The 25,313-nt window shown below is 39.5% G+C and overlaps 2 protein-coding genes across 2 annotated transcripts in view; one reads left to right on the top strand and one right to left on the bottom strand.

Moving 5' to 3' along the window:
- Positions 1 to 23,873, bottom strand: part of LOC144658450 (dynein axonemal heavy chain 5-like) — a 78,829-nt gene extending 54,956 nt beyond the window's left edge. The window contains exons 1-27 of the mRNA XM_078518851.1: positions 23,601 to 23,873; positions 23,286 to 23,362; positions 22,694 to 22,783; positions 20,600 to 20,632; positions 19,604 to 19,666; positions 18,815 to 18,886; positions 18,471 to 18,545; positions 17,993 to 18,064; positions 17,730 to 17,831; positions 16,754 to 16,860; positions 15,928 to 16,001; positions 14,963 to 15,051; positions 13,889 to 13,965; positions 13,626 to 13,719; positions 13,020 to 13,118; positions 12,671 to 12,852; positions 12,337 to 12,456; positions 11,955 to 12,066; positions 11,081 to 11,170; positions 5,016 to 5,111; positions 4,418 to 4,518; positions 1,793 to 1,865; positions 1,558 to 1,647; positions 1,321 to 1,386; positions 731 to 820; positions 577 to 654; positions 218 to 279 (exon numbers count right to left, since the gene is read on the bottom strand). Coding sequence (XP_078374977.1) covers positions 218 to 279; positions 577 to 654; positions 731 to 820; positions 1,321 to 1,386; positions 1,558 to 1,647; positions 1,793 to 1,865; positions 4,418 to 4,518; positions 5,016 to 5,111; positions 11,081 to 11,170; positions 11,955 to 12,066; positions 12,337 to 12,456; positions 12,671 to 12,852; positions 13,020 to 13,118; positions 13,626 to 13,719; positions 13,889 to 13,965; positions 14,963 to 15,051; positions 15,928 to 16,001; positions 16,754 to 16,860; positions 17,730 to 17,831; positions 17,993 to 18,064; positions 18,471 to 18,545; positions 18,815 to 18,886; positions 19,604 to 19,666; positions 20,600 to 20,632; positions 22,694 to 22,783; positions 23,286 to 23,362; positions 23,601 to 23,694 — 2,378 coding nt within the window. The 5' untranslated portion in view covers positions 23,695 to 23,873. The remainder of the gene's footprint in view (positions 1 to 217; positions 280 to 576; positions 655 to 730; positions 821 to 1,320; positions 1,387 to 1,557; positions 1,648 to 1,792; positions 1,866 to 4,417; positions 4,519 to 5,015; positions 5,112 to 11,080; positions 11,171 to 11,954; positions 12,067 to 12,336; positions 12,457 to 12,670; positions 12,853 to 13,019; positions 13,119 to 13,625; positions 13,720 to 13,888; positions 13,966 to 14,962; positions 15,052 to 15,927; positions 16,002 to 16,753; positions 16,861 to 17,729; positions 17,832 to 17,992; positions 18,065 to 18,470; positions 18,546 to 18,814; positions 18,887 to 19,603; positions 19,667 to 20,599; positions 20,633 to 22,693; positions 22,784 to 23,285; positions 23,363 to 23,600) is intronic.
- On the top strand, positions 5,652 to 9,669 carry LOC144656263 (uncharacterized). The gene is made up of 3 exons (XM_078516498.1): positions 5,652 to 5,711; positions 5,822 to 5,921; positions 7,058 to 9,669. The coding sequence occupies exons 1-3, from the start codon at positions 5,694 to 5,696 to the stop codon at positions 9,667 to 9,669; spliced, it is 2,730 nt and encodes a 909-aa protein (XP_078372624.1). The 5' UTR covers positions 5,652 to 5,693.
- Positions 23,874 to 25,313: the final 1,440 nt, after the last annotated feature.

Below are 25,313 nucleotides of genomic sequence, written 5' to 3'. Positions count from 1 at the left end.
TCCTTGATTTAGTGCCTTCTAGTTTAAGTGCCCACTCTTGCTCCTTCTCAAATAACCACCCCTTGCGAATTGGAAGCTATGAACAAAACATTCATCCTAACTAACTTCTTCTAACTTTTATCTAGAGGTTGAAAGGGAAAACTATTAAATAAATCCTTATCGCCATGAAGTATAATTCACGAATTTCAAAGATGCAGAAAACGTTTTATATATGAACCTGTTATTGCATGTTTTGAACTGGTCCTCTTTCAGGCACATCACCTGTGCTGCCTCAGGGATCTGTTAAACATAATTATAACGTGTGCATGGAACACAGTTCAATCAGCATCAACAAAAAATAACCATAAGAAAACTAAATGCATGTCACTATACACCGTAAATTAATATTTCACAATACAACTTAAACTGAAAAAGGAACTTTATTAATATTATAAGAAAAAGACTGGGAAATGAAAAAATCTGAATTAATATGCGACTAGATTGTTAATTGGTGTGAGCCACCCCAGAATATTTGCAACTGGTTAATGACAACAACTCTGTTTTTAAAACCTTGAACAAAAATGATTCTATACTCACCTCAAGGTTTAGTCGCCTCATACATTTTGCTTCCTGGATTAACTCAAGAATTTGTGGATCAAAGTTCACAAACAGTTTCTGAGGAGGACAAAAGATATAGAGTCAGTTTTGAATTAATGTGCAATAGATGCAATCAACACAAAAAAGGACAAACCTTGGTTTCTGGGTGTCTCACAAGCAGAGATGCATTCAACCCACTTTTAGCAGCTTCCACTGCTTTGAACCATCCACGATGATAGAGTAACTACACAGATGAAAGAGAATCAAAAGAACTTTTGAGTTTACAAATGAAAATTAAAAGTAATTCACATTTGCTTCGGTTTTGTATTACTAGCCTGAGTCACTGTATAAAAAAGTCGCACCACTCTCTAAACCAATCAGAAGACCAAAACTAATTGTGACTTATGATCACTTGTGCACGTTTTCTTGCACTTTGTGCTGGCTACATGTATTTGCTTCATGTAGATGATGTTTTGATTGGTTCACTTGATTGTCTGTGTCTATTGTGAGAATAATAATTTATACATTTATATATATAGATTGGCCAGAGCTGTGATTACTTTGGTTTTGATTTTACAAGACTCAATCAAATTTTATCACTCTAAACCCTAGAACCCATTATTCCAACTAATGAAATTTCTTTAAAAAAAAAAACATTAAAAACAATAAATTATTACAGATTATCACTATGGCCTAATACAGCTAACTTAAAAAAAATTAAAAAGTCTATAAAATAATAAATACCTCAAATTCCACAAGTACAGCTGCATTCTTGTTGTAATTTCGAATGATTCTCTTTGCATCTTCTCCCTAAAGATGGTTTATGACCACAAGTCAAACTGTAATCAGCACATATATAAAACAAACAGGAAACAATTGTATGTCCCAGCTGTTAACGTTTTGGTTAAAGAAATTATCCTTTTGCAATGTTAATTACGATTTCAACCGAGCACAAAAACAAAACATATTTATTACACTTACCTTTAAGATTTCAGGGTAAGTCTTGAATACCCTCATTGGCTCATGAATTCTTCTAAAAAGTTGTCGAGCCCAGGTTATTTTACCGGCCACCTAAAAATGGGCAAATCAACTTTTGTTTACTTTGTGCTACCTTATTATCTTTTTTTGACTGAAAATGGCAGACATAAAGCTCACACATTAAAATAATTAAGTACCTAAGAATGTCAGTGGTATCAACATAAAACAGAAAGCTTACTGGTGGAAGGTTTCGAAGAATTGGTGGGTCATTTTTCTGTTTCTGATACAATTTCTTGCATGTTTCAAGGTCCCTAAACAAGAAAAACAAGACAAAATTAATGAAGACCAGCTCATAACCGCTTTACATCACCACTGATGAAAAAAAAAAAAACAATTTACAGAGTTCACTTTTACTTAGCCGCTTCTATTTTTAGGTTTTACTATCATTTGACATTTCCACACTGGAAACACAGCATGTCCAACATACATGAATATGACAATCTGTTCAAGACAAGTTATCAGTAGAGGAAAAATACATTGCAACAACCATAAAACGGAATGGTTACAAACATAAAGGGACAACTCATCTAATTTTATCAGTTTGTGTACTTATCTATTGCTTTAGCCACAAACTGAACAGTGAACGTTTTGATCAGTTATTTGTCTAAAATGCTATCCATCCCAATTTTACACTTCAAATGCAAAAAGTCACATGAGCTAGTTCTGAGAAGTTGAAACAACATATCAGTCTTAGGCATGCATATAATTCACTAGTTTTGGCAGTCCCTAATTTGCTCATTAGTTCTTATCATTCCCGAGCTTGCGTAGTAATTGCATCACATCTTAACACAATGCCAATCATTGCTTGGGACTTCCTCTCATTTCTGAGGCACTAAGCACTTTCCATCTTTGCTTGGCTGTTCCTATCATTGCTGATCTATTTCCCTCATTCCTCGCCTCTTCCTATCATTCCCGAACTTGCATAGAAATTTCAACATATCTGAGTATAATTCTCCTCATTGCTTGGCTTTTCCTATCATTTCTGAGCTCACTGAGCAAATTTCACAATTAATTGGCTCTTCCTATCATTGCTTAATCTATTTCTGTCTATTTCCTATCATTTCTCAGCTATTTCCACCATTGCTTGGCACTTCCTCTTATTTCCAAGGGCTGAGCAATTTCCATCTTAATGTGGAGCTGTTCTATCATTGCTGATTTATTTTCATCATTTCCTGGCTCTTCCTATCATTCCTGAGTTTGCATAGTAATTCCAACTTATCTAAGCATAATTCCCCTCATGCTTGGCTCTTCCTATCATTTCTGAGCTCACAAAGCAATTTTCACGATCACTTAGCTCTTCCTATCATTGCTTATCCATTACAATCATTGTTTGGTTCTTCCTATCATTTTTGAGCTAATTCCACCATTGCTTGGCACTTTCTTTAATTTCCAAGGCACTGAGCAGTTTCCATCCTTGTGTGGCTGTTCCTATCATTGCTGATCTATTTCCATCATTTTCTGGCTCTTCCTCTCATTCCTAAGTTTGCATTCATTCCTTGCCTTAATTCTTCCATCAGTGATTGGCCCTTCCTGTTATTCCTGAGTCACTGAGCAATTTTAATCTTTACTTGGCTGTTCCCACTATTGCTGAGCAATTCCCACCATTGCTTGGCTCTTCCTATCGATGCTAAGCACTGAGTAAGTTCCCCCCTGGGGAGGCACTCCCATATAACTATGGGTTATATATGTTTGTGGTGCGGAATGATGTAGGGCTGGTTTGTTAGGGTCTCATTCATTAAATAGGGTGTAATTTTTGCATCTTTTGACATTGTGTTCTTCCTCCTATAATTTTCTGAGTTCAAAAAGAAATTTCTGCAATCGCTTGGCTCTTCCTATCATTTCTAAGATATAACAATCATTGCTTGGCTCTGTTTTTACCAAGCTTTTTCCATCAATCCCCTTGGCTCTTCCTATCATTTCTGAGCTTACTAGAGCTTGGTATTTCCCATTGCTGGACTTCTGCGTGTGCAATTTGCACCATGGCATGTGTGATTTTTTATGCTATTGCTTGGCTCTTCCTATCATTCTTCAGCTGGCTGGGTAGTTTCCAGCGATGCAAACCACATATTCTTCTAGTGAAGAATATTATTCTACATGACACGAGCGTGGGACAAAGAAAAAATCTGAGTCCCCGACGGGAATCGAACCCATGGCCTCCCAGAATACCGGTTGGGCGCTCTAACCAACTGAGCTACGTGAGACTCGCTGTGAGCTGAGCCATTTACTAGGTTGATATGCCATGGGTTCGATTCCCGTCGGGGACTCAGATTTTTTCTTTGTCCCACGCTTGTGTCATGTAGAATAATATTCTTCACTATTTATCACCGAGCTTAAAATCTACCATCTTTATTATTTACCACATATTCTTCTGTTTGGCTATTCCTATAGTTTCTGGTCTCTTCTCAAGTGTCACTCTTTGACTCTCCCCAATCTTTTCTGTGGTTCTGTCATCACTACCTACTCTCTATCTCCATAACATTTTCTGGCCCCTTGTCCCACCCTTGATTGAATTTTCAGTCTGGTTTTCTGTACATATTTTCTGTCCTCCAACCTTCACATCAACTAATCTCAAAACTCCACAAGTCATAAGCAATAAGACACTTTTAAACAGGAGAAACTGAACATTTGATCAACTTTTATTACTGGGATAGTGTTAACTGGCTTTTGAACAACAAAGCCCCGAGATCTTTGCATCATGGCTGATTCTTCCAGTCATGTTTTCAATTAAGGAGTGTATAAGTTTAATATATTTAGCAGTAGACATAATCTTGAGAATTTCGATTTTATTAAAACGTCTTAATACCTTCCGTACTGCAGTAGAATTCTTTGGTACTTGTCATGAAGATACAGCTGAACACCTCCTATGTTTTGGAATTTTTGTAGCAGTTCTAGAGCCCTCAAGGTCTAAAAGGAAAAATGTGTACCTTTTAAAGGGACTATGTCACGGATTTTACCAGATTTTTGAACAACCAAAATTTTTTGTGTCGCTTGAAACCTCGAACTAATAGTCCATTTTTATCAAAAATTGCTATATTAGAGCACTGAAACTGTTAACTAGCATTATTGGCTGAGGATGGCGCGGATGGAAACGGATTGCAATTTGAAAATGTTAGGCAAACGTTTTCAAATTGTTTCTGCGTCTCCAAAAATCGATATTTAGAGTCGTAGCTTGATTTCTATCAACAAATTAAGGTTATATCTTCTTTTAGATGTTCAAAGATATTGTTTGTTTATGGGTTTAGTTGCCTTCCACTAATTTCAGAACAGTTTAGACCAGAAATCTGCGAAATCTCCGTGACATAGTCTCTTTAAATTCATAGAAACAGTTGTTAAACCCTAAGACCAGAAAACGTTTCAGACTAAAGAAACAATATAACAATATGGTGAAATAAAACACTCACAGAGAGAGGTTTCTCAAACCAAGAGTCAACAAACATTTGCAACTGTTGTTTCAATCCATCAATGCTCTGTTTGAATTCCTCATAGTCAATATCAAACTGCAACAACGAAACAAAAATCATTAGAATAACACAAGCTTCACTGCATAATATTATACCATTCCACTGCCACTAAACCATTTTTTACCAATTTTGGACATCTTGGCATCTTAACATTCTGTTCTTGTAAACCAAACAAGTTTATATACTTTGAATCCCCAACCACTAATTAAATCGTTCAACACGGCTGGAGCTTAAGGTGGCTCCATAGGGTTTCTTGACCGCGCGAGGAATGGGTACGAAAATGGCGCGAGCTTTAAATGCAGGCAAATCAAAACAAACATGGCGGCTTCACGCGAGCGTGAAATGTTTTGCGAGAAATCGCGAAACTTGCAACTTGCCAATGAAATAACACCCGTGCCTGCCTGTGTTGAGAAGAAAAATGAGTGTACAACACCCCAACGAGGTGTTTACAACGCCCGCGATGTTTCTGGCCGCTTTTTTAAAGTTGACAAAGTTCGTACGATCGAAAGCAAAAAAGAAAAAAAGAAAAAATTATTCCAAGGGTTTAGAAATTACAACGTCAAGAGGAAACTGCAATTTGACAATGAAACCCAGGAAAACGAACCGCCTACAAAAAGAATGACACGATCACTTGAGGTTTGTACTTTTTTAAAAATTCATTATTGAATATTTGGTGCGTGTCTTGTCCTATAAATTATCGGCCCACCTGTGAACGTGCTTTTAATTATTAATTTTAACCTGGGCAGAATGCAGCTAAGAGGGAGGAAAAAAGACCGAAAGGCTCCAGACTTATGGATATGGAGACTCTTACAGAGGGTCTAAAAGAATGCTCTTTTTGTCATCGTGGTAAATATAGTTTTATTATTAATATTTTCGAATGTAACAATTTAATTAAATATATACTTTTCCCAAGTATTTCAAAAGTTTACAACAAACTGACCTATCTTTAAAGAGATACCTATTTCAAGAATCTAGAGAAACTGCCATGTCTTGCAATTGCTTTCAGTACCCGAAACTTTCCAGTTGAAAGAACCACCCTCATATGTACTAGAATCCATTCATTATTGATACAAAATTAATAATACTTTGGTTTAGGACAAATTATCAAATACCAATATGCTCAACAGGAACAGGAACCAGCGTTCAGTCTCTCCCTACAATGTTGGACAAAACTTTTCAAGACACAAATTTCAAATCATTTAGCCCTATGAAACAATACCGAGTAGGGGATTATTCATTACCTGCATGTAAATTAAGAAATTTGCATCAAGTGTCTGATATGTGTCCCACTAGTTTTGTCCAAGACTGTTGATAAAATTGTAAAATTTGAACTAGCACAAGCTAAGCATGGTACAACCAGAAGGCTACATGAGCTTATTAGTCACATTGTCTCTCAGGAAGCAAACATACTCAGGAAATCAGCCAACTAAAATCATGCTTGAGTGTCAGATATAAGCCAACTGTGATAGAATTGTTTCAAGTTCAGAATGCTTACTCTGTACTCCAAGTACTTATTTTACAAAACAGCAAAAAAGAAATTTATAAGTATTAAAGTTCAATATGAACAATACATTTAAAATACATCACATCCCATAATAAAAAGTCTGACTGGCTGGAATATCTGGATTTTTTATTGTTTACCCCCTGATTAATCACATTAGTAATTAGCATTATAATAAAAACATCATGGCAGCAATCTTAAGACTATGAGCAGTCACTTTTTTAGTCTGTCAAGCATGAAGCAAAAAAATAAACGACCCTGCAAAAAAAATGGGGACGAGGCTCACCTTGCCTCAGCCCCATTTTTTGTAAGGTCATACATTTTTTTTGTTTACGCTTGACGGACTCTGCGAAAAAATAAGGAAGTGCTCGTAGTCTAGCAATCTTGGACAAGGCTGATAAGGCACAATAATAAGAGAAAAATACCCAGCGTACAGATTTTTTTTATTAGTTTACAATGGTGTTTTTACACAAATTTGTAGGTCCTTTGTCCCTAACCAATATTGTATCAGAAGAACATCAAGGCTTGGCAAGTATATTAAATGTCACATGCAACCACTGCAAAGCAGTAAACACAGTAAAAACTTCAAAAGAGCACAGATCTGGAGCAAGGGGCCCATTGACTTATGATGTTAACACAAGAGCTGCTCTTGGATGTCTGCATGTTGGAGTGGGCAACACTCACTTGAACAATTTACTTTCCACCCTTAACATTCCCACAATGAACTCATCAACTTTTAAAACTCGAGAAAGGGAAGCTGGAAAGGCTGTAGAACAGGTAGCAAAATTCAGTTGTCAACACTTTTTAAACATGGAGAAAGATAAAGCAGTTGAAAATGGTATTGAGCCTGATGAAAACAATTTGGTTTCAGTTTCCTGCTCTTATGACATGGGCTGGCAAAAACGTGGGCGAGGCTTCAATTCAAAGACTGGCCATGCAGCAGCAATGGGCCTTTCCACTGGAAAGGTCCTAGATTACACAACAAAAAATAAGGCTTGCCGTACCTGTGATGAAGCGAAAAAGGCAGGAAAACAACCTAAAGAACATGACTGTAGAAAGAATCATTCTGGGTCCTCTAAGTCAATGGAGCCTTTGTCTGCAGTTGAACTTTTTAACAAGGTGACTGAGTCAAACGTGAAATTTTCTACATATACAGGGGATGATGATTCAACAACTGAATGTCACCTTAAACAAAATGTGCCCTATGGTGTGGAAAAATGGAGCGACACTGTTCACACGAAAAGATCTCTCACAACACGCCTCTACAACTTGAGCCAGCGAGGAAAATTCCCAAACAGTTCAGTTTTGTCACAAAAAGTTATTAACTATCTTGTCAAGTGTTTTACGTACTGTGTTGCACAAAACAAAGGGGATGTTGCAAACATGAAAATTGCAATTCAAAGCATTGTGCCTCACGCTTTTGGAAATCATACTGGCTGTAGAGAGACCTGGTGTCGGCACAAGAAAGACCCTTCAAACTATAATCACAGAGATCTTCCCTATGGCAAAGACCTCCAGGGTGACAGCCTTCAATCAGCACTGAAATCTCTGTTTGATGAATATAGCACAGACATTGTAATTAGCAAACTGGCACCTGCAGCTAATTCGCAGCGAAATGAGTGTCTAAACAGTGTGGTGGGCACAAAGAACCCCAAAATTCGCTATTATGGGGGAAGTGAAAGCAGTGATTATAGAGTTTCTTGTGGTGTCGCTCAAGCAAATGTAGGTTACAAGTACATTCCTCAAACTCTAGAAGCACTTAACATAGAGCCAGGATTCTTCTGTGAAGTTCATTCCTTAAAAATGGAAAAGAAAAGTTCGATGGACAAAGAAAGAAAATCAACACTCCCGTTCAAAATACGTCGATGGCAACTAAACAAACAAAAAATTTCAGAAACCTCAAAGAAAGAGGCCAAAGAGGGTTCCATGTATGAAAGTGGCATTGGATTGAATCTGGACACTTCCGAGACAGCAAGGCAGTCGAACACTTCTGAACTCTCGATCACTGAATTTTATTGCACTGCTATCACAAAAGAACAACAAGTACAGTACGAAAATGTGGTTCCGAAATATACCCCAAGACCTACAATTAACAAGGAAAAATTCGACGACAGTAAATGTTATAACTTTGTGTTGTTTGACACCGAGACAAATTCGACAGGAAAATCAGCAGAAATATGCCAGCTCGCCGCCGTGGATAGGTCAGGCAAACAATTCGCATGCTATATTCTACCAAACAAAGACATAGATTCTTATGCGTCAAAGGTAAACAAACTTACAGTCAAAACTGTCAATGGAACCCGTCGACTTCTTAAAGAAAATCAACCTGTGGTAACCTCACCCTTAGCTGAAGTTCTTAAGCAGTTCGTAATGTTTTTGAAGGAGAGCACGAATGCAGCTTCCTCACAGACCACAAAACCCGTTTGCACAGTCTTGGCAGGACACAACGCCGCGATGTTTGATATTCCAGTGCTTCTTCGCAATGGTGGAAAAGATTTCATCGCTGAGCTTAGTTCCATCAATTGCATTCGCTTTGCAGACACTCTGACACTCTTTAAATCACTGATTCAAAGCAAGCACTCTTCTCTCCTCGATGCCGAAGGTAAATTTCCAAAGCCAAACATGAGTTCTCTTTACGAACACGTTTTTCAAACCACTTTTGACGCCCACGACGCGGTAGCGGATGTGATCGCTCTTCGGAGAATATTGTTTTCGCCAAGACTGGCTTTGTCTGATGAACTGCTGGTCAACAGAAGCTCGGTAATTTCTGTCAAGGATGCCGCAGAAGACATGAAATGGCTTGACAACCGTCATCAGCGACTCCTGACTCTTCGAGGAAAGCTCTACAACCCAGGAAGTGCGGACAGCCCAATAAAACAAACAATCGCCGAGAAAATTTCAGGAAGTGGTCTTGGATATGAGGATCTGAAGAACGTTTTCCAACAATTTGGACGGAAAGGTCTTGTGTGCATTTTGACGAGGCCGCCATTATCATGTCACTCGCCAAGCCGACCAAGGGTTACCAACACGATGAGAATAGTCTCCGCGATTGTGAGATACTTTGAGCAGAATTTCACACATTCTGCTACATGAAGGATTAAGGTATGTCTCTAACTAACCTTTGTGTTAATAGATATTCGTACAAAAACGACAACAACGGGAAACGCTCGTCTGTAAACATCAACTCGTACCTGGAAACTCACGTGGTTCAAAGATCACGCTTGCGGCCCGCGCATGCTCAAATGGCGATCTTGGACATTTTCTATTCTGATGACGTAATTATTTCGGGGCGAAAATAGAAAATTTCGCCTGGGATTTACTAGAGTTTCCTTCGGTGAAAATCCTTAAAATTTGGCAGAGATGTGATACCTTTTTAACTGCCCATTTTGCCGTTTTTTTAAAAAATTTTGTAGGCCAATTTTTTTGCTTGGTCAAAAAAACACAAAATAACCAAAAACGAAAAAACGACCTGGACAACCCCCACTTTTTTTGTTTTTAAAAGTTACTTCTCATCAGATTCAATCCGTTGGGAGATTTTCAAAACTTTTCACCGAAGAAAATTAAAGAAAATTAGGATCAAAGCCACAAAAACACCAAAAAATAGGACTTTTTAGGAAGATGTAGCTCAAAAGCAAAGGCTGTTATTTTAAAAAAGAATAATGCACAACATATTTTAGTCCTTGTTTTTAATATTTCATCAGCTTTTATTAAGCTAGTTTAAAAAATAACGCGAAAATGATCTCTTGATGGGTATCACTTGTGCGCGCGCCGTTATATCTCAAAACCCTATGGAGCCACCTTAAACAATGCTGGTTGCCTAACATGTACCGACCAGGACCCTCACTCTGGCATTATCATATTAGTCCACCTGCATGTATTTTGTCAATTTTCCCAGCAAACTGCCAGTGCTTACTGCCATGCCAGGAAAACAGCCATGCTGCAACCAGCTTCAAAATGGGTTGAGACACTCGTGATTAAAAATGTGTTACTTCCAGAAAATATCCATACCCATCCCACGGAAGGCTTTTTGGATAAATTCCCACACCCCTCTGGAAATTCCAAATAATTTTCACACTTTCCTTTAAAAATGTTGGCTTTTAAGACCCCACCCCATCGGAATGCCCAATTACCTTCCATGGGGTGGGTATGGATATTTTCTGGAACTGCACAATGTCATTTCAGACATTTCCCCACTATTGCCTTTTGCCCGCTCTCTCTCTCCCTAATCAGTGTTCTCTGAATTTCAGGATTACATTCAAAGCTCTAAGTAACAACTTTGAAAGGGGAGAGGGGAAGTCAAAAATAAAAATTGTTTGTTTATTTTTCCAACAAGGGAGGCTTTTTAAGAAATTTCTGCGAGTGTACCTGGTTGTAGAAGTCTTACCCTCCCAATGTGAGGTCCAACTCATTAACCACTAAATCACTGCATAGGTGTAAAAAATGTGATTTAAAGTACAGGTAATCCAAACATTTTACAGGTAGCAACAGATCTATCAATCCATACCTCTCCCTTTCTGTGATCCAACAAATCATAACCTTTCTTTTTCACACTTGTAACTATGGAATTGTAGCGAACTATCATAGTCTCCATGCCCTGAAAAGAGTCAACAAAGTTTCATAAAGATTTAAAGAAAATATCACTCCCCCACGGGAAGAAATTAAAACAGGTTTTGAAGACCTCATTTTCACGAGGTGTTCATCTATGACTACAAGTTAGTTGAGGATGAGTGCTAAGGAAGTTTAAATGAACAAATAAGTACAAAAATTGAGGGGGGGAATGAATTCCTTTTTTTATATGGGCATGAATTCCAGTAACAGATTTGCAAAGTGCTATTAATTGCCATGTCGGTTGAAAAGACACTCAAGGATTACTTTTCAGACACAACAGGGCTGTTATGAAGTTTAAATAAAATAATACATAAATTAATAAATCATCTTTTTAGGAGGGTAGCACTTACATTAAATGTAATAGTCTTGTAACAATCTAACTAACAAACCTGTGGCCCTTGGATTCCCAAATAGGAATTTAGGAGTGTTGGTGTTTGTGGAGTGGGGAAAACCAGAGAGCCTGGAGAAAAACCCTTGGAGCAAAGACAAGAACCAACAACAAACTCAACCCACATGACGCCGTCTTGGCGAATCAAATTCGAGCCACATTGGCGAGAGGTGAGCACTCTCACCACTGCACTATCCCTGCTTTCCCAGTTTCAAAGCAGCTATTAGACTAATTAAAAGTTATCACCCCTAGCATTTTGCTCTGTATTCAAGTGTTACGTAATTCCAATCGACATCTTCTTCATAACAACAAGTGAACTCTTGAAACCATGACGGCCCTGCTAATAAACATGATTCAAGTCATATATATCAACAAAACATACCTCAATTTTGATGTTGTTAACTTCAGCAAACATTTCCATTGTGTTTAACATGTCATTAATCTTTTCCAGTCTCTTGCAAAAGGCATCAAATTTACCAAAGATGTAATTCTCACTGTGGGAATTTTTTTAAAAAAAAAAAAAAAAGTTTCAGAACACGTGTTAATTTTTTTTTACCCAAATTGCTTAACATTACTTTCCAGTTGCAGTAAAAGAACATATTCCTTAAGAAAAAAAAAATCATCAACCCAGCAGTTTAAGGTTCGATGGTAACCAGTAAAGCATCACAAAATAAGACTGAAAATATTGCTACAGAAATAAAAAAAACACATTGTTGATTAAACAACATGTTGGGATGTATATGTCATAACTGCCACATTATTACCTAAACTCAAACTGTCTTTCATTTGGATTTTCTCTCAGCTTTTGCTTGGTTCGATGAAAGCATCTTTGGTACTCTTCATTGAGCCTTATGCATTCATTCAATCTTCCTGACAACACTTCCCTGAAACAGGATTAAGAATTATTGATTGCAGTTAGCACGTGCTAGATTAGTACTGATTTCAGACAAAAAAAGGCACGACGCCCTTCATTAGCAGTATCTAAAGTCCTTTCCAATCTCTACATGATGAGTTACATGACAGCTGTACAGTTTGGAAAAGATTCAGTGAGTACTACCATTAATTCTTAATTTCTTTAGCATTTGTAAAACTATGTACCTTGAATGTTCCCATATCTTCATAACATCGCGATTAATATAAGCCTTGCAAGTTGTTATCATCTGGTTTGTAACTTTGACAAATAGTGATGTCATTCTCTCTGAGGTGTTGTAGTATTGCGAGATGCTGTGAATCATTCGGATGGCGTTCATTAAACTGGGGATGTGTTCAACCATTTCAGTCTGTTAGAATCAATCAGAATGACACACTAACTTGTTAGTATAGGCTGCGCATGGTTGGGCAGAAAAAGAAATGAGAGGCAAAGCTGTAAAACAACAAACAAACGAAAATTTCCAGCGTAGTCAGCTATAACAGTACTGTATGCACCAAACTGTATTTTTATACATACCGGCGAGCACTTGATTAAAGGTCCAAAAAACTTGTCGAGTGTGTAAAGATATTTCACATTGTCTTTTGCTTCATTAGCAGCATCTGTTATCCGACTGTCCTAAATTGGAGAATTAATGCAAAAAATTGAATAAATGTTACTTTTCTCAAAGTAATATGAGCCTACAATTATGTTAATAAAGGATCCTAGTCAGCCTCTGCCATTTTTGACGATGCCACTGAAATTATGAAAATTGTATTGCGAAACAAAGCGAAATCTTAACACTGCTGTAAGTTGTGTTACTAGAAGTCTGTTTATTTACCTTTAACAGTTTCACAGTGATCTCTTTTGTCTAGACACATTCTGCCTAACATATAATACTGAAACTCTCATGGGTAAACAAAACAAAGGCATGGCTGACTAAATTTTGCGCAATGTTTTCTTTGTGCGTACTAAATTTCGCCATTATTTTGAAATCGCGAAAATCGCGAGAATTAGTACTTGCGAAAATTAGTAAGAATAAGGTACACAATAAACTCCATATGCAGTATATCAATGAATCGGTATATAATAGGTGGGGGGGGGGGGGCTCCAGATGACAAAATGTTATTACAACAAGTGCCATACCAGTTCTTTCCAGTGTTTTAGGCTTCTTGACTTGGCTGCATGCAGAACTCCCACAGTGGCTTTACAGTGAGGACTCTTCACCTGGTCCAGAAGACTGTCCAAGAAAAATTAAAAATGTGAGTCATATTGTGGAAGACTACTGGCATGGGCCAGTGGGGATGTTGAACTATGCAAATGAGGGCCTACAGGTGTTACTTCACAACAGAGCTATAGTTTTTAGGAAAGTACCAAGTCAAAATTGGTTTATTTTCAAGTGGACATACACATTAAATTTGGCCATTCTTTCTTTCCAGTGTTCAAGTTCTGCTGTTGGACCAATGTCATCAGCCTCTTTCCTCATCTTGAAAAAAAAGTTAGTTAATACAGTCATGTAATTAGTAACTTGATTACATTTATGCTGGAAATATTAATAATTGACTCTATGTTATCTCTGGCAGATGATAACTGGTGGAAAACATTAAATGTGACAACATTGTCACTCAAGTCTAGGCAAGGACCAATGTACTTATATTAATTATGCTCCATCCTTAAATTATAAATCTGCATGGTTAAGTTGACACTACAGGCAACAGGGAGTATTTCTTTCAGTTTGCTGGGTGGGATACTAGTCACGTACTACCTAATGTATACTACTTATTAACCGAGAGTGAGGTCATTACAGGGGAATCTCAGACCGAGGCCGTGATGTATTGACCGAGCGACAGCGAGGTCAATACATTAAACAAGGTCGAGGTCTGAGATTCCCCTGTAATGGCCGAACGGACGAGGTTAATAAGTTATTTATTATATGGCCAAATTTAAGCACTATTCAAAAAAGAGTATAATCAAGGGAAAAAACACTGGAGGTAAAACTCGCTCTCTGTGGCTCTCTTCGTCGCTCATACTAAAGAAGTATCGGTATGCTTATATTTTTCTTTCAGTTATTGAAAAGATAGTTATATTTTGTCGGCATTTTTTGTTGTTTTTTGCCCCCTCGCTAGTAGCTTTTACTCACAACTCAAAAAACCGTCGAGCCGAGAAAAAGTTTCATAATGCCCGGTCATTACAAGAAAATAATGCCCGCTCAGCCCCCTATATGTTTTAGCCAATTGCGCGCGGGTCCGTACGGGTCATATGATAAACTGGTTTACCTCCTGGACAGTGGTTTGTCAGATAATATTGCCTACAAATTCACTGATACCCAATATATTCTCCTGGATCAAGAGAGGCACTGTGAGAGGAAAGTGCCTTGCCCAGCAACACAGTGGGCCTTACAAGCGCCGCATCACAGTTGATCAAATTGGATAGTTTAATCCTGTACGTGTAATATTATAAGCAAAAACAAGTTTACAACCCACCTGTTCACTCTCAGCAAGAACTTGTTCAATTACTTTGGACCACTGGGCTACAAGACCCTCAAGTTTGTCCACTACATCAGGATTGTTGGCTGAAAGAATGATGTTGTGTCAGATTTGTCACAAGGAAGACCACTATCCTGATCAATTTGTTAGCCTTACCCTGTGTAAATTACCTTTAAGTTATATATAACAGTTTTCAATGGTCGACACAAAATGTATCAGCTATGATAAATTTTAAATCAGTAATGTACATGTAGAGTGACGACTTTTTCAAGCCCTGCCATTGTCAATAAAGAGATGTTCAAAGGTGCATGGATATGATTACGGGCATGCATGCCAAATGTCATCTGGTGCACTACCCAAGATAGCGAGTCTTACGAGTGTGTGAGGCAGCAAGCCTTGCAAGCCGAGGCAGGAAGGCAGGGAGGCATGCAAGGCAATTGCGAGGCAGAAATCCCTACTCCAAATAAAAAGGCTAACTGCAAGCTAGTTTACCTAACTGTAGGCTAACCGGAGTTCTATTTAGGCTAACCCTAGTGCCATTTAGACTAACTGAAGTGCTACGCAGGCTAAACCGGAATATGCATGGATCACATGCCTCGCTGCCTCGCACTTTGTGATGAGCCCAAGATAGCCCTTGGCTGAACCTCATAAAGGAAGACCGAAGCTAAATGGAGAAAAGACTGTTCAAATTTACAGGTGTGTGTACATACTGAAACTGTGGCTGAGCAGCTACCTGGCCAGATGTTTGACCAACTGTCTTAACCCCCTCTTGACCCCCCCCCCCCCAAAAAAAAAAAAAAAAAAAAAATGACTGTCCACTGACCCACGCAATAACCATCTGACTAATCAACTTGCAATCCCCCCCCCCGGCAGCATCTAAGCATGGACAAATAGACAATGTAACATTGCTATATCACAATAACATGCAACAACCCAAAGCATAAATTAAAATCCATTCTCACCAGCAAGTACATAATCTGTGGGGGTTCTAAGTCCATCGAGCAATGGTCCCAAATCGTGATCACCAAGTTGAACTCTGCATTACAGCAAAACAACAAGAAAGTAAAAGCAATATCAGTACCCTTACTGATGTAATGTCAGTACGCCCTTACTGAATGGTTTGACAATTGGCAGGACAGACTTAAGTTGGCCAGGAATTAAAAAAGTGGCAACAAAGCTGCTTTTTTAAGGGGGGAGGAAAGGGGAGGACAGGGGGATCTATGATTCCCACTTCCCAAACCTTGTGCTCCGTGTTCCCACACTTTCTATTGCGGTTCCTCCCCGGGGTTCCTCCCTCTTTGTGCTTTATCTATTGCAAGATGTTATGCAGAATTTTTCCCTGTTTCTCCCTGTTCCCGCCACCTTAGCTTGGGAATCCCGATTCCTACTCTCTTGCCTCACACTTCCTGTATACTTCCCACCCCCTGACACATTTGAGGACATCAATTAATGTTGAGTTATACTGAAAAAAAAATCAATACCGGGGTCAGAACTGGGCAAAACCTGCATGGAATTGCAAACAACATATTAACCAGATTTCTGATGTACAGTCTTGAAACTCTCTCTTAACGGACACCTCTATAAGACAGACACTTTTTAAGACGTCCACCTGGTGTTGGTCCCCTCCCTGCCGTTTTTCAGTCATTTTACTGTAACTAAACTCCCTATAAGATGCACGCCTCTCTAAAACGGACAGTTGGAGCCGGTCCCGATGGTGTCCGCTTTAGAGAGAGTTTACTGTTAGTATTACCGTTAAAATGGCATTTGTCTCCACACATTTGACCCTACCTTCCTTTCAGGCTACTTCTGGCTCCGCCCAAAATTCCAACAAACTTATCAAGGGACTCAAGGAATTCTTGCACTTGCCCACTTGTACTTGGAAGTTCGCCCCAATTCTATACATAGAAAGAATATTTATTTATATTTCATGACCATGCAAACTCTGAAGTTGAAAACTTAACCAATGGTTATGTTTTATAATGCTTTCTTTTAATATGTATCTGGGAGGCAACAGTGGCCTAATGGTTAGTGTGGATCTAGCGATCCCAGTTCAAGCCCTGGCTGGGGCCGGCCGATGCACATGTCATGTTATTCGGCAAGACAATTTACTTTCAGAGCACTTGCCTCTCTCCACCCAGGTATATAAAATGTATAAATGGGTACCCGCCAACCCTCCAAGTTAAAACCTGAGTAGTCGGGGCCAAATGGCCACTAAGGAAGAAAATAAACTTGGAGGGTTGCCGGCAAAATTATGCTGGGGGGTACCCTGTGATGGACTGGCATCCCATCTAGGCGGGAGTGAAAATATTCCTAGCCATTTAATGCTAACAAAACCGGGATAAGCTCGAGGCTTCCCTTTTTTTATGCTACATCAGTTGTTTTATTGGAAGTTTCCAGAAACAAAGAAGTTATTAAAATATACTTCAATGGGTTTAAAACGCCACATACTCTTGATTGCAATTGTTGGGTTGATTCATTTTAATTGTCTCTTTATTTTCCAGTCCCTTGGTTGTCAGGTAATTACGATTGATGGCAGTGTAAAATGCAATCCACAATATAGGATTTGACTTTTATTTTTATACGGTAAGCTTAGCCTTTAGCACAGTCCATAAAATGGCAAAAAAGAACTTGCCTATAACCATTATCCCAATATGAACCTTGATTGCATCACATGTAGCAAAATGAAATCTCAATGTATGTTCTAACTTATTGTTATTTATTTGTGGATTGTAGCCTGGAATAAAACCAACAATGACGAACACACCTCTTGTTTCTGAAGTGCAGGGATCATGACGCTTCCAAGAAGTTTTTGAAATCCTTCCAGGACATCACCTTTGGACACTTCCATTGCCATGAAGTTTACTTCCTGCAAGAGACAAGAACAAAAATCTAGATACAGTGCCATAAATACAAGTACTAGACTTCTAATAAGCATGTTAAACAAAATTCATGTACTAATTATGAGATTATTCACTAGCAAAACAGTATGAATAAATGTTATTACATTTACACTAAGCTGTACATTACCTGAGCAATATTTTGTATAGTGATTGCCTTTGTTGTTGCACGAAGAAATATTAGACAAGTGCCACAGAGTTCCTGAAAGAAATAAATACATTTTTTTTAATTAGTTTATTTAATAGAAACCTAGTACTTGATCTATGGAAGAGGTATGGCAATTCTGCAGAATCCAAATTTAAGGTGGTGATGATTGTTAAACATGGAAGTATGCAAAATCTTTGTTTTGTGGTTTTTGTTTGTTTGTCTGTTTTTCGTTGTTGTTGTTGTTTTTTGCATGTACTTGCAATGGGTGTATTGGTTGCCTATATACTATACTTATTACTATTAATTAACAACTTTATGGCAGTGTCCTCATGCAGCCTTTTAAGTCTGGTATACAGTTAAGCCACAAATGGCCCTATTCTCCCAGATGAGAGTTTAAGGATTAAGATGATAATAGCCACAAAAATTCAAAGGATTGTTTGCTTGGTCATGCACACTGTACCTCTGTGTTCCCTCCTGTGATAAAGAGTTTCCTGGGTGAGTTGGCAGCCTGTGAGCTGAGATCCACTCTGTTTATCTAAAAATTGACCAGTCCTAGTAAGTATTATCATGATTGGTAGAAAATGTACTGTATACCTCCCTTTTTTTGTTATCCAAACACGACAAATTAAGAGGGACACGTACTGTGTGAATGAGATCTTAAGGGTTCTTGCATGGTAAAATTGCTTCAAGTATCCTTCTCTGGTCTTGCGATCAAATCAAATATATCAATTTTAAAATTCTATTGAACACACTCCAGGTGCTATGTTCTCATTGACGAAAAAGACACCGCTAAAGGCAACTTACATTGCATTCCTGATAGAAGAACATTATTTTCCTTGATCCATCTTGAGCAAAAAAATCTTCAATTTGATCAAACTGTACAGCAGAAAAAAGATCTTGCATTAATTTCAAGAGATAAGTCAGTGGGAGGCCAGGCATCATGACTGTACGTGTGTTGTTGGCTTGTTGAACAAGGATAGATTGACAGGTGGCATAACAGGCAGTTTCCTTGAGAAAGAAAGGGACAAGCATCCTTGAGGGAGAGGGAGGGGCGTCCTTAAGACCAGGGACGGACAGGCATCCTTGAGGGACAGGAAGGGGCGTCCTTGAGAGACAGGGAGAGGCATCCTTAAGACAAGTCCGAGGGACAGGCGTCCTTGAGGGAAAGGGACAGGGGTCCTGAGGGATGAAATGAACAGTGATGCTTTTCATCTCCCTTAGTCTTTCTAGGGTGTTCAGGAAAGAATGCCAATATTTTCACCCATCAAGGTCTCATTTAGGGTCACAAATGAAGAAATAAATAAACATCGTCGTGCTGTGTGACCAGTCGAGACTGATCAGGCAAGAAAATGGTATATTTTTTCAGGGTTCAAAAAAAGCGTGAACCATGCTCCATTGGTCTCCTTGAAGGAAACTTTAATTCAAATTCTCTAAGGAGCATCCCTTTTTCCCATTCATATGAGGAGTACCCTCCTCCCCTCCCCCTTAGAAAGACAATTTACTCTCAAAGTACTGAGCCAGTCTGACCATGGCCCCAGCCAGTGCACCCAGGGGACTTTTGGAATTGACTGATACAAAAAAAAGAAAACTCACCTTATCATCTCCCAAAATGAAGTCTTCAATCACAGCTGAATCTGCTCCTATGTAATCAGCAATCTACAAAGAATACATGTTATTAGGACCTCAATCTCTATTATTATAGGCCCCGGGAACCACAAGCGACATGTCCCAAAAAGTAGGGCCAGCCCATTTAAATGAGGTTAAATGCGATTTAACCAAGTTAAATAAAGCAATTTAACCAAGTTAACCACAACGAGTGGGTAGTCGGCTGTCCTGGTGGTCAGCGGTTACTAGCTCTTGTCAGGCTCAGTGCGTTGCGTTCTCGGACATGACAGCGTGGTGTCAGGTCTTCGTTCAATGGAGGGTTTTCAGGGATGTTTTGCGAGTTTTTTCCCCTCCCTCCCTCCCTTTCCTGCTTCTTTTTATTAGTTATAAATTCATTTTTCCACTGATTTAATCAGTGTGACGGGTGTCTGTGCGTGGGGGCTCATGGCTGTTTTGTTGGGATTGCCAGCCTTGGCAGCTTTATCCTATCTGGGGAGGGCCGGCTGACCTCAGTGGAGGCCCTCCCGGGTATCCCAGGCACCCATCCTCCATATTCGCGAGGCAGTGGTTAAAGGGGTATTATGTCTCACCTATATGGCTCATGGAAATTTGTTTTTTTAAATTTTTCGCCTCCCAGTCAGCAGCCAGGGCCATAATGTTCATGAATGGTCGATTCCCTCTATAGCGCGCGCCTGCAGGGAATCACGGTGGTATTCATCAAATCATGCGCGAGACTCAGCAACGATGCAGGTTGCTAGTCTCGCGCATGATTTGTGATACAACTACCGTGATTCCCTGCAGGGTGGGCGCTATAGAGGAATCGGCCATTATAGAAAAATTGCCATGGACCATGCACCTTCTAGAGTTGCCATTCTGACTGCCAAGATTTTGCATACCAGTCCAGTTCACAAATATATGGTTTTAAATTGATCTGTAATGTTCATTATATTTCACAAAATACAAACAAACAATATATGGCATTACCTTGGATAGTATAAAGCTATGTCTGGAATCCATCTAGTAAAAAAAGCATTAGATATGAAATTATAGTTAAATAAAAATACAAAGATAAGGACACATAAACTATCAACCAAGAGAAGCTAAATAATTAAAATGTGGTAGATATCATTTGATATAGCTAGGAATGATATGAGAACAAAAAGTTGGAACATGGACCCACTTCAAATCAACATACAATCATCTGCATTCTAGCCTGCGAGCAGGCTCTCTATTTGGGGGCAACGTGAATATTGAACTCTTCGAGCGCCAAAGGCGAGCGCGATCCCGCGAGTGCCGGCGCGGTCGGTGAGCGAGCGAGCCGCTGGGCGGCGAGCGAGCCCGCAATTAAAATTGGAGCCTGCACGCACGCCATTGAATTTCAAATCCGGCGCGTTCGTCCACGAACGCAGCACTCAGATTGGTCAAAAATGACAGGCTTAATAAATGTGAGAAAAACCAGCGTCCACATCAAAGCCAAATCAACTACGGCCGGCGTCCGTGAATAGGCACGCGAGTTCGTTCAACAGCGTTCATGAGCATTTTGGAAACTTTCGCTTGATTCTAACGATCTCCATAACTTAAAACAAGAACAGGAAGATGCGGTAAATTATCTTCTAGAAGAACGAGATGTTTTTGCGGTTATCCAAACCGGTTACGGCAATTGCTTCATACATGTATTTCAACTCTTTGCAGTGGCAATGGTGGAGAAGAAAGTTTACGAGCGACTCTCAGACACTATCGTTTTAGTAAATGCCCACTTTCCAGTATATAAGACCAGGTGCCCGGGACCAGGTGAAGGAGGGACAATCGATGGGTTGAACTTGAACTGTGTTGCTTTGCGAGATTTAACCGGCGTTACGAGCGTCAGTTCGCAGTTAATATTTGCTTGGCTGGGTCCGCGACAGTCGGACGAAACGCGCAGGAGAATAAAGCAGCTTTACAAATGCAGTTCGCAGAGTGATGCTCACTAGTTAAGTTCGATTTCTGATTTTTTTGGGGACAGGAATCGAACACACGGCTGGACAAACTAGACAATATTGCGAATTGTTTTTCAATTTTCGTACATCTGTCGTCACTTGTCCGCGCTCCCATCCGATTTGACGCTTAAAAATTTCCTTTACATGCGAAGCGATTACAGTTTCATATTTTACCAAAAATGTACACTTGCAGATACAGTAACATTCACTCTCTTTTTTACAACTTTTTTCGAAATAAACGCGCGAGCGTTCGATCGAAATCACCGGAAGCGTAGCGAGTTGTCAACAAGTGTCACATTTCGAGGGCCGGATTTGAATTCTGGCGCGCATGCGGCTCTCTCTCGGCGTGCCCGCTTCACCCACGCACTCACGCCTTCGCACTCGCGGGATCGCGCCTTCGGCGCTCGAGCGAGCAGTTCATATTCACTTGCCCCCAATAGAGAGCCTGCTCGCAGGCTATCTGCATTCCCCTACTCTGTAAAAACTAAAATCTTATAAGACGGTCTTCCTCAGCACAGAACAATAGCTGATGTAACTTCTCAGCTATTGTTCTGGTGCTGAGGTAAGACGAACGTTTTAATTTAAGATTTTAGTTTTTACGGAGTACCCATTTTCAGTCCAGGTTGCCATTTACTTTAAAGTTACAGACAAGTACACTTTGTAAGCGACACTCTGAAACAGTGGCAGAAGCAGACCTTCAGGTAAGTGAGGGGCCCGAGATTTCAGACCCTGGAATAAAGGGGACGCCCACTCTCGAAAATATTTTTTCTCAGCCCTTAGTTTGGCCTAAAAATAAGGTGGGGGCCACCCCTCCCCAAGATCCGCCACTGTGGCATACCATACAATTCTGATAATGGACTAACATTGCATAATTAAGTATAGGGTTATACCAAAATCTTCCCATTCTATTTTCCACAAACGGGATCTTATACTTAGTCTCCATTTGTTTCCCCCACCCCCCCCCCCCCTTCCACCAGCCCCCTGTACCACCCATATCCAATTGCAACAGGCGGTAAGTTAGACCTTATGCATCACAGAGACCGTCTGTGAAAAGAAAAAATAAACAACTTGTTTACTGAAGATCAATTACAAAAATAATTACCGCCATTTTGCGATTTTCTTTGAGGGCTTTGGCTTGCTTCTGTCTTTCCTTCATAGCTTCAGAACCCGTGACGAGCGTAACTGTTTTCTTCTGTTAATAAAAAGAAACGGATTGTTTTTATTCAACTGTGGTGAAATAAGGTATCCCGTGAAATTTCATTAAAATGCCGATTTACGAAAATGTTCCACATACAATGTAGTCATCGTCGATGATGAGTTTGCGTTTAATTTTGAGTGCGTATTTAATATCGTGTTCTGTGGGTTAGCAAAACTAGACGTCATAAAATATTTAATTCGATTAGAATGCTCAAACTTGGACAATGCGAACTCGACCGAAATTTTGCGCGCATCGCAGACGTTGGTTGTCAAACATTTAAGCTTGAGTATTGTGTTACCCCAAAGTTTCTGTATAATTATAAAGCTTTAATAATATGTATCTTTACAGTGTAAACAGCTGAAATAGCTTCGTTCTATGTATTAAATGGATCATTAAATTAAGGAATACAAATTTATCCTATCTAAATTGATGAGTAATTGAAGACATTGAAAGCATCACTTCGAATCAAAACAACTGGAAGATTTTCAAAACTTACCGGGCCTGCATTTGCGGCTGTCCTTCCCGCCGATCGTGGGGCCCCGCGCCTTTTAGGTCCCTTCTTTGCTTCTTCGTCTATAAAAACACACAACAGTTTTATAAGACGTCAGGAAGATATCGAACGAAATACGTGATTATTGAAAACGAACAAAAACGCAGTCAATGTAAAATTAATGTCAAAGGGAGCGAGCGCGCCATAAACGATCGAATGACCACACTGCATGCAAACACAACAACAGCAAAACGCATCGAGCAGAGTTCTGTTTGCAAGTTGTAAAGTTAACATACAACTTGTGAGTTTAAGTGTAAATACCTTTTGCATTTAAGATCAGAGGAGGCGCAACTTCGCCGCTTGGAGGTGAAGCTGCTCGCGATCTTGCAGTTTCTTCTTGTGGCGCCTCGGACATTATGCCTTGTATTTCGAACGCGTGCGGCTACGAATCTCGTCAAAATTCCATCAACTAAAGGAAGAAACAACTATAAATCGATTGACTGTACTTTTTCTGGGCTTTACAAGCGCTTTTCTCGTAAAATTCAGACGAAATCGCTTGTTCAGGGCCCTTTTCACATTCTGTCTCCAAGGTGACGTTGTGTTCAACACCGTGAATTATGGACTCATTTGATTGGCTCTCGTGCTAATGAAATCGATTACTTTCAAATCCTTGCATGGGTTTCTATTGATCTCTTTTGAAGAGAAACGACAACTTCTATTGTTGCTTCCTGCAGATAAAAACGTAAACATTTACTACACTTGGGTATTTGGGCTTTGAATATTATGATCTGTACATTACCGAGACTTAACGAGGGAAATGATTTCGTTGCAAAATTCAATAAAATAATGGGAAATGGCCAGCGGGGCCGCGCCGAGCGAATAATAGACGCCGAGCCGGGAACTATTCAGTCCCCGTCGTTAAATTTGGGGGTTTTTTTTAAGTTTTGGGAGGATTTTTAAAATCTCCTTTTTTTCAACTTGCCAAAAAAAACCGGCGCCGGGATGCTCGAAATGCTCGAAAGATCATTTGATACCCCTACTATTGGAAGCAAATCCTGTTTCGCATGACAAGCCAAAAGTAAAAGAGTAGAAACCGTAAATAGGATTGAAAGCTTACAACCCAATTGTAAAATTTGTCTCGGTGAATAATTAATTTTGTTTACTAACATCGCAATCTGAGTTAGATACATAATGTTAAATAAAAGAAGTGAATTTCCGTCAGCTGGCAAAAAGCATTTCCAGAGTGGTCGACTGTACGTTTACCTAAGAAAACATGCTCCTAGCTAGTGGGGTATGTGACGAACAAAAAAATCAATAAATGGCAGACCCTTAGACCACGCTTGGCCGCTTCGCCAGCTCGCCGATTTTCTCTCGCCCTATTCTACTAGGGAGCCTGTTCATCGGCAATTTTCTAAGGGCTGCGGACTCAAATGAGTCACAATTAGAAATACGAAAGAAACGACGAAGAATTTGTAACCACAGCTGTAGTTCACATTTTATTTTATTTTTTTTTAGTTTTTTTCGCAATTTTGTTCTGCAGAGGATAACTAAGGCGCACGTGCAGAGCTATTGTAAATATTCGCAAACTCCGTTCGACCTTGACAGTCATTGGCCATAAAGTAGAGTTGATGGCTGGAATAGAAGGAAAGCCGGCGTTTCAATATTGTAGCGATGTCTGGCACCACTGCAGCTTACTTAGTAGAGATATAAGCTTGAACAGATAAATAGGTAGGCGCTTAGAGTAGTTTTAGACGATCAATCTAGTTCCTATAATGAGTTACTACGCAAACTACATATATGGTTACATTGGAACAAAGAAGAGTACAGAACATGTAAGTTAGAGTCTGTAAATGCTTACACGGTGCCGCACCGTCCAATTTAAGATCCAATCTACATGTGCGTGATGCTGGTTTCTATTTTGCCAAACTGAAACCGCCTGCTGTTAGGACAACAATATTTGGCCTTCACTCTTTCCGTCATCTCACTCCTAAATGTATGGAACAAGCTACCTGACGCTACTCGGAAGGCTAACAT

The sequence above is a fragment of the Oculina patagonica genome, chromosome 6 (genome assembly GCF_052425735.1).
Source record: "Oculina patagonica isolate OP01 chromosome 6, crgOcupat, whole genome shotgun sequence".
Classification (NCBI taxonomy): domain Eukaryota; kingdom Metazoa; phylum Cnidaria; class Anthozoa; order Scleractinia; family Oculinidae; genus Oculina; species Oculina patagonica.
Note: the sequence above shows the minus strand (reverse complement) of the source record. Positions and strands in the feature narration are given on the sequence as shown.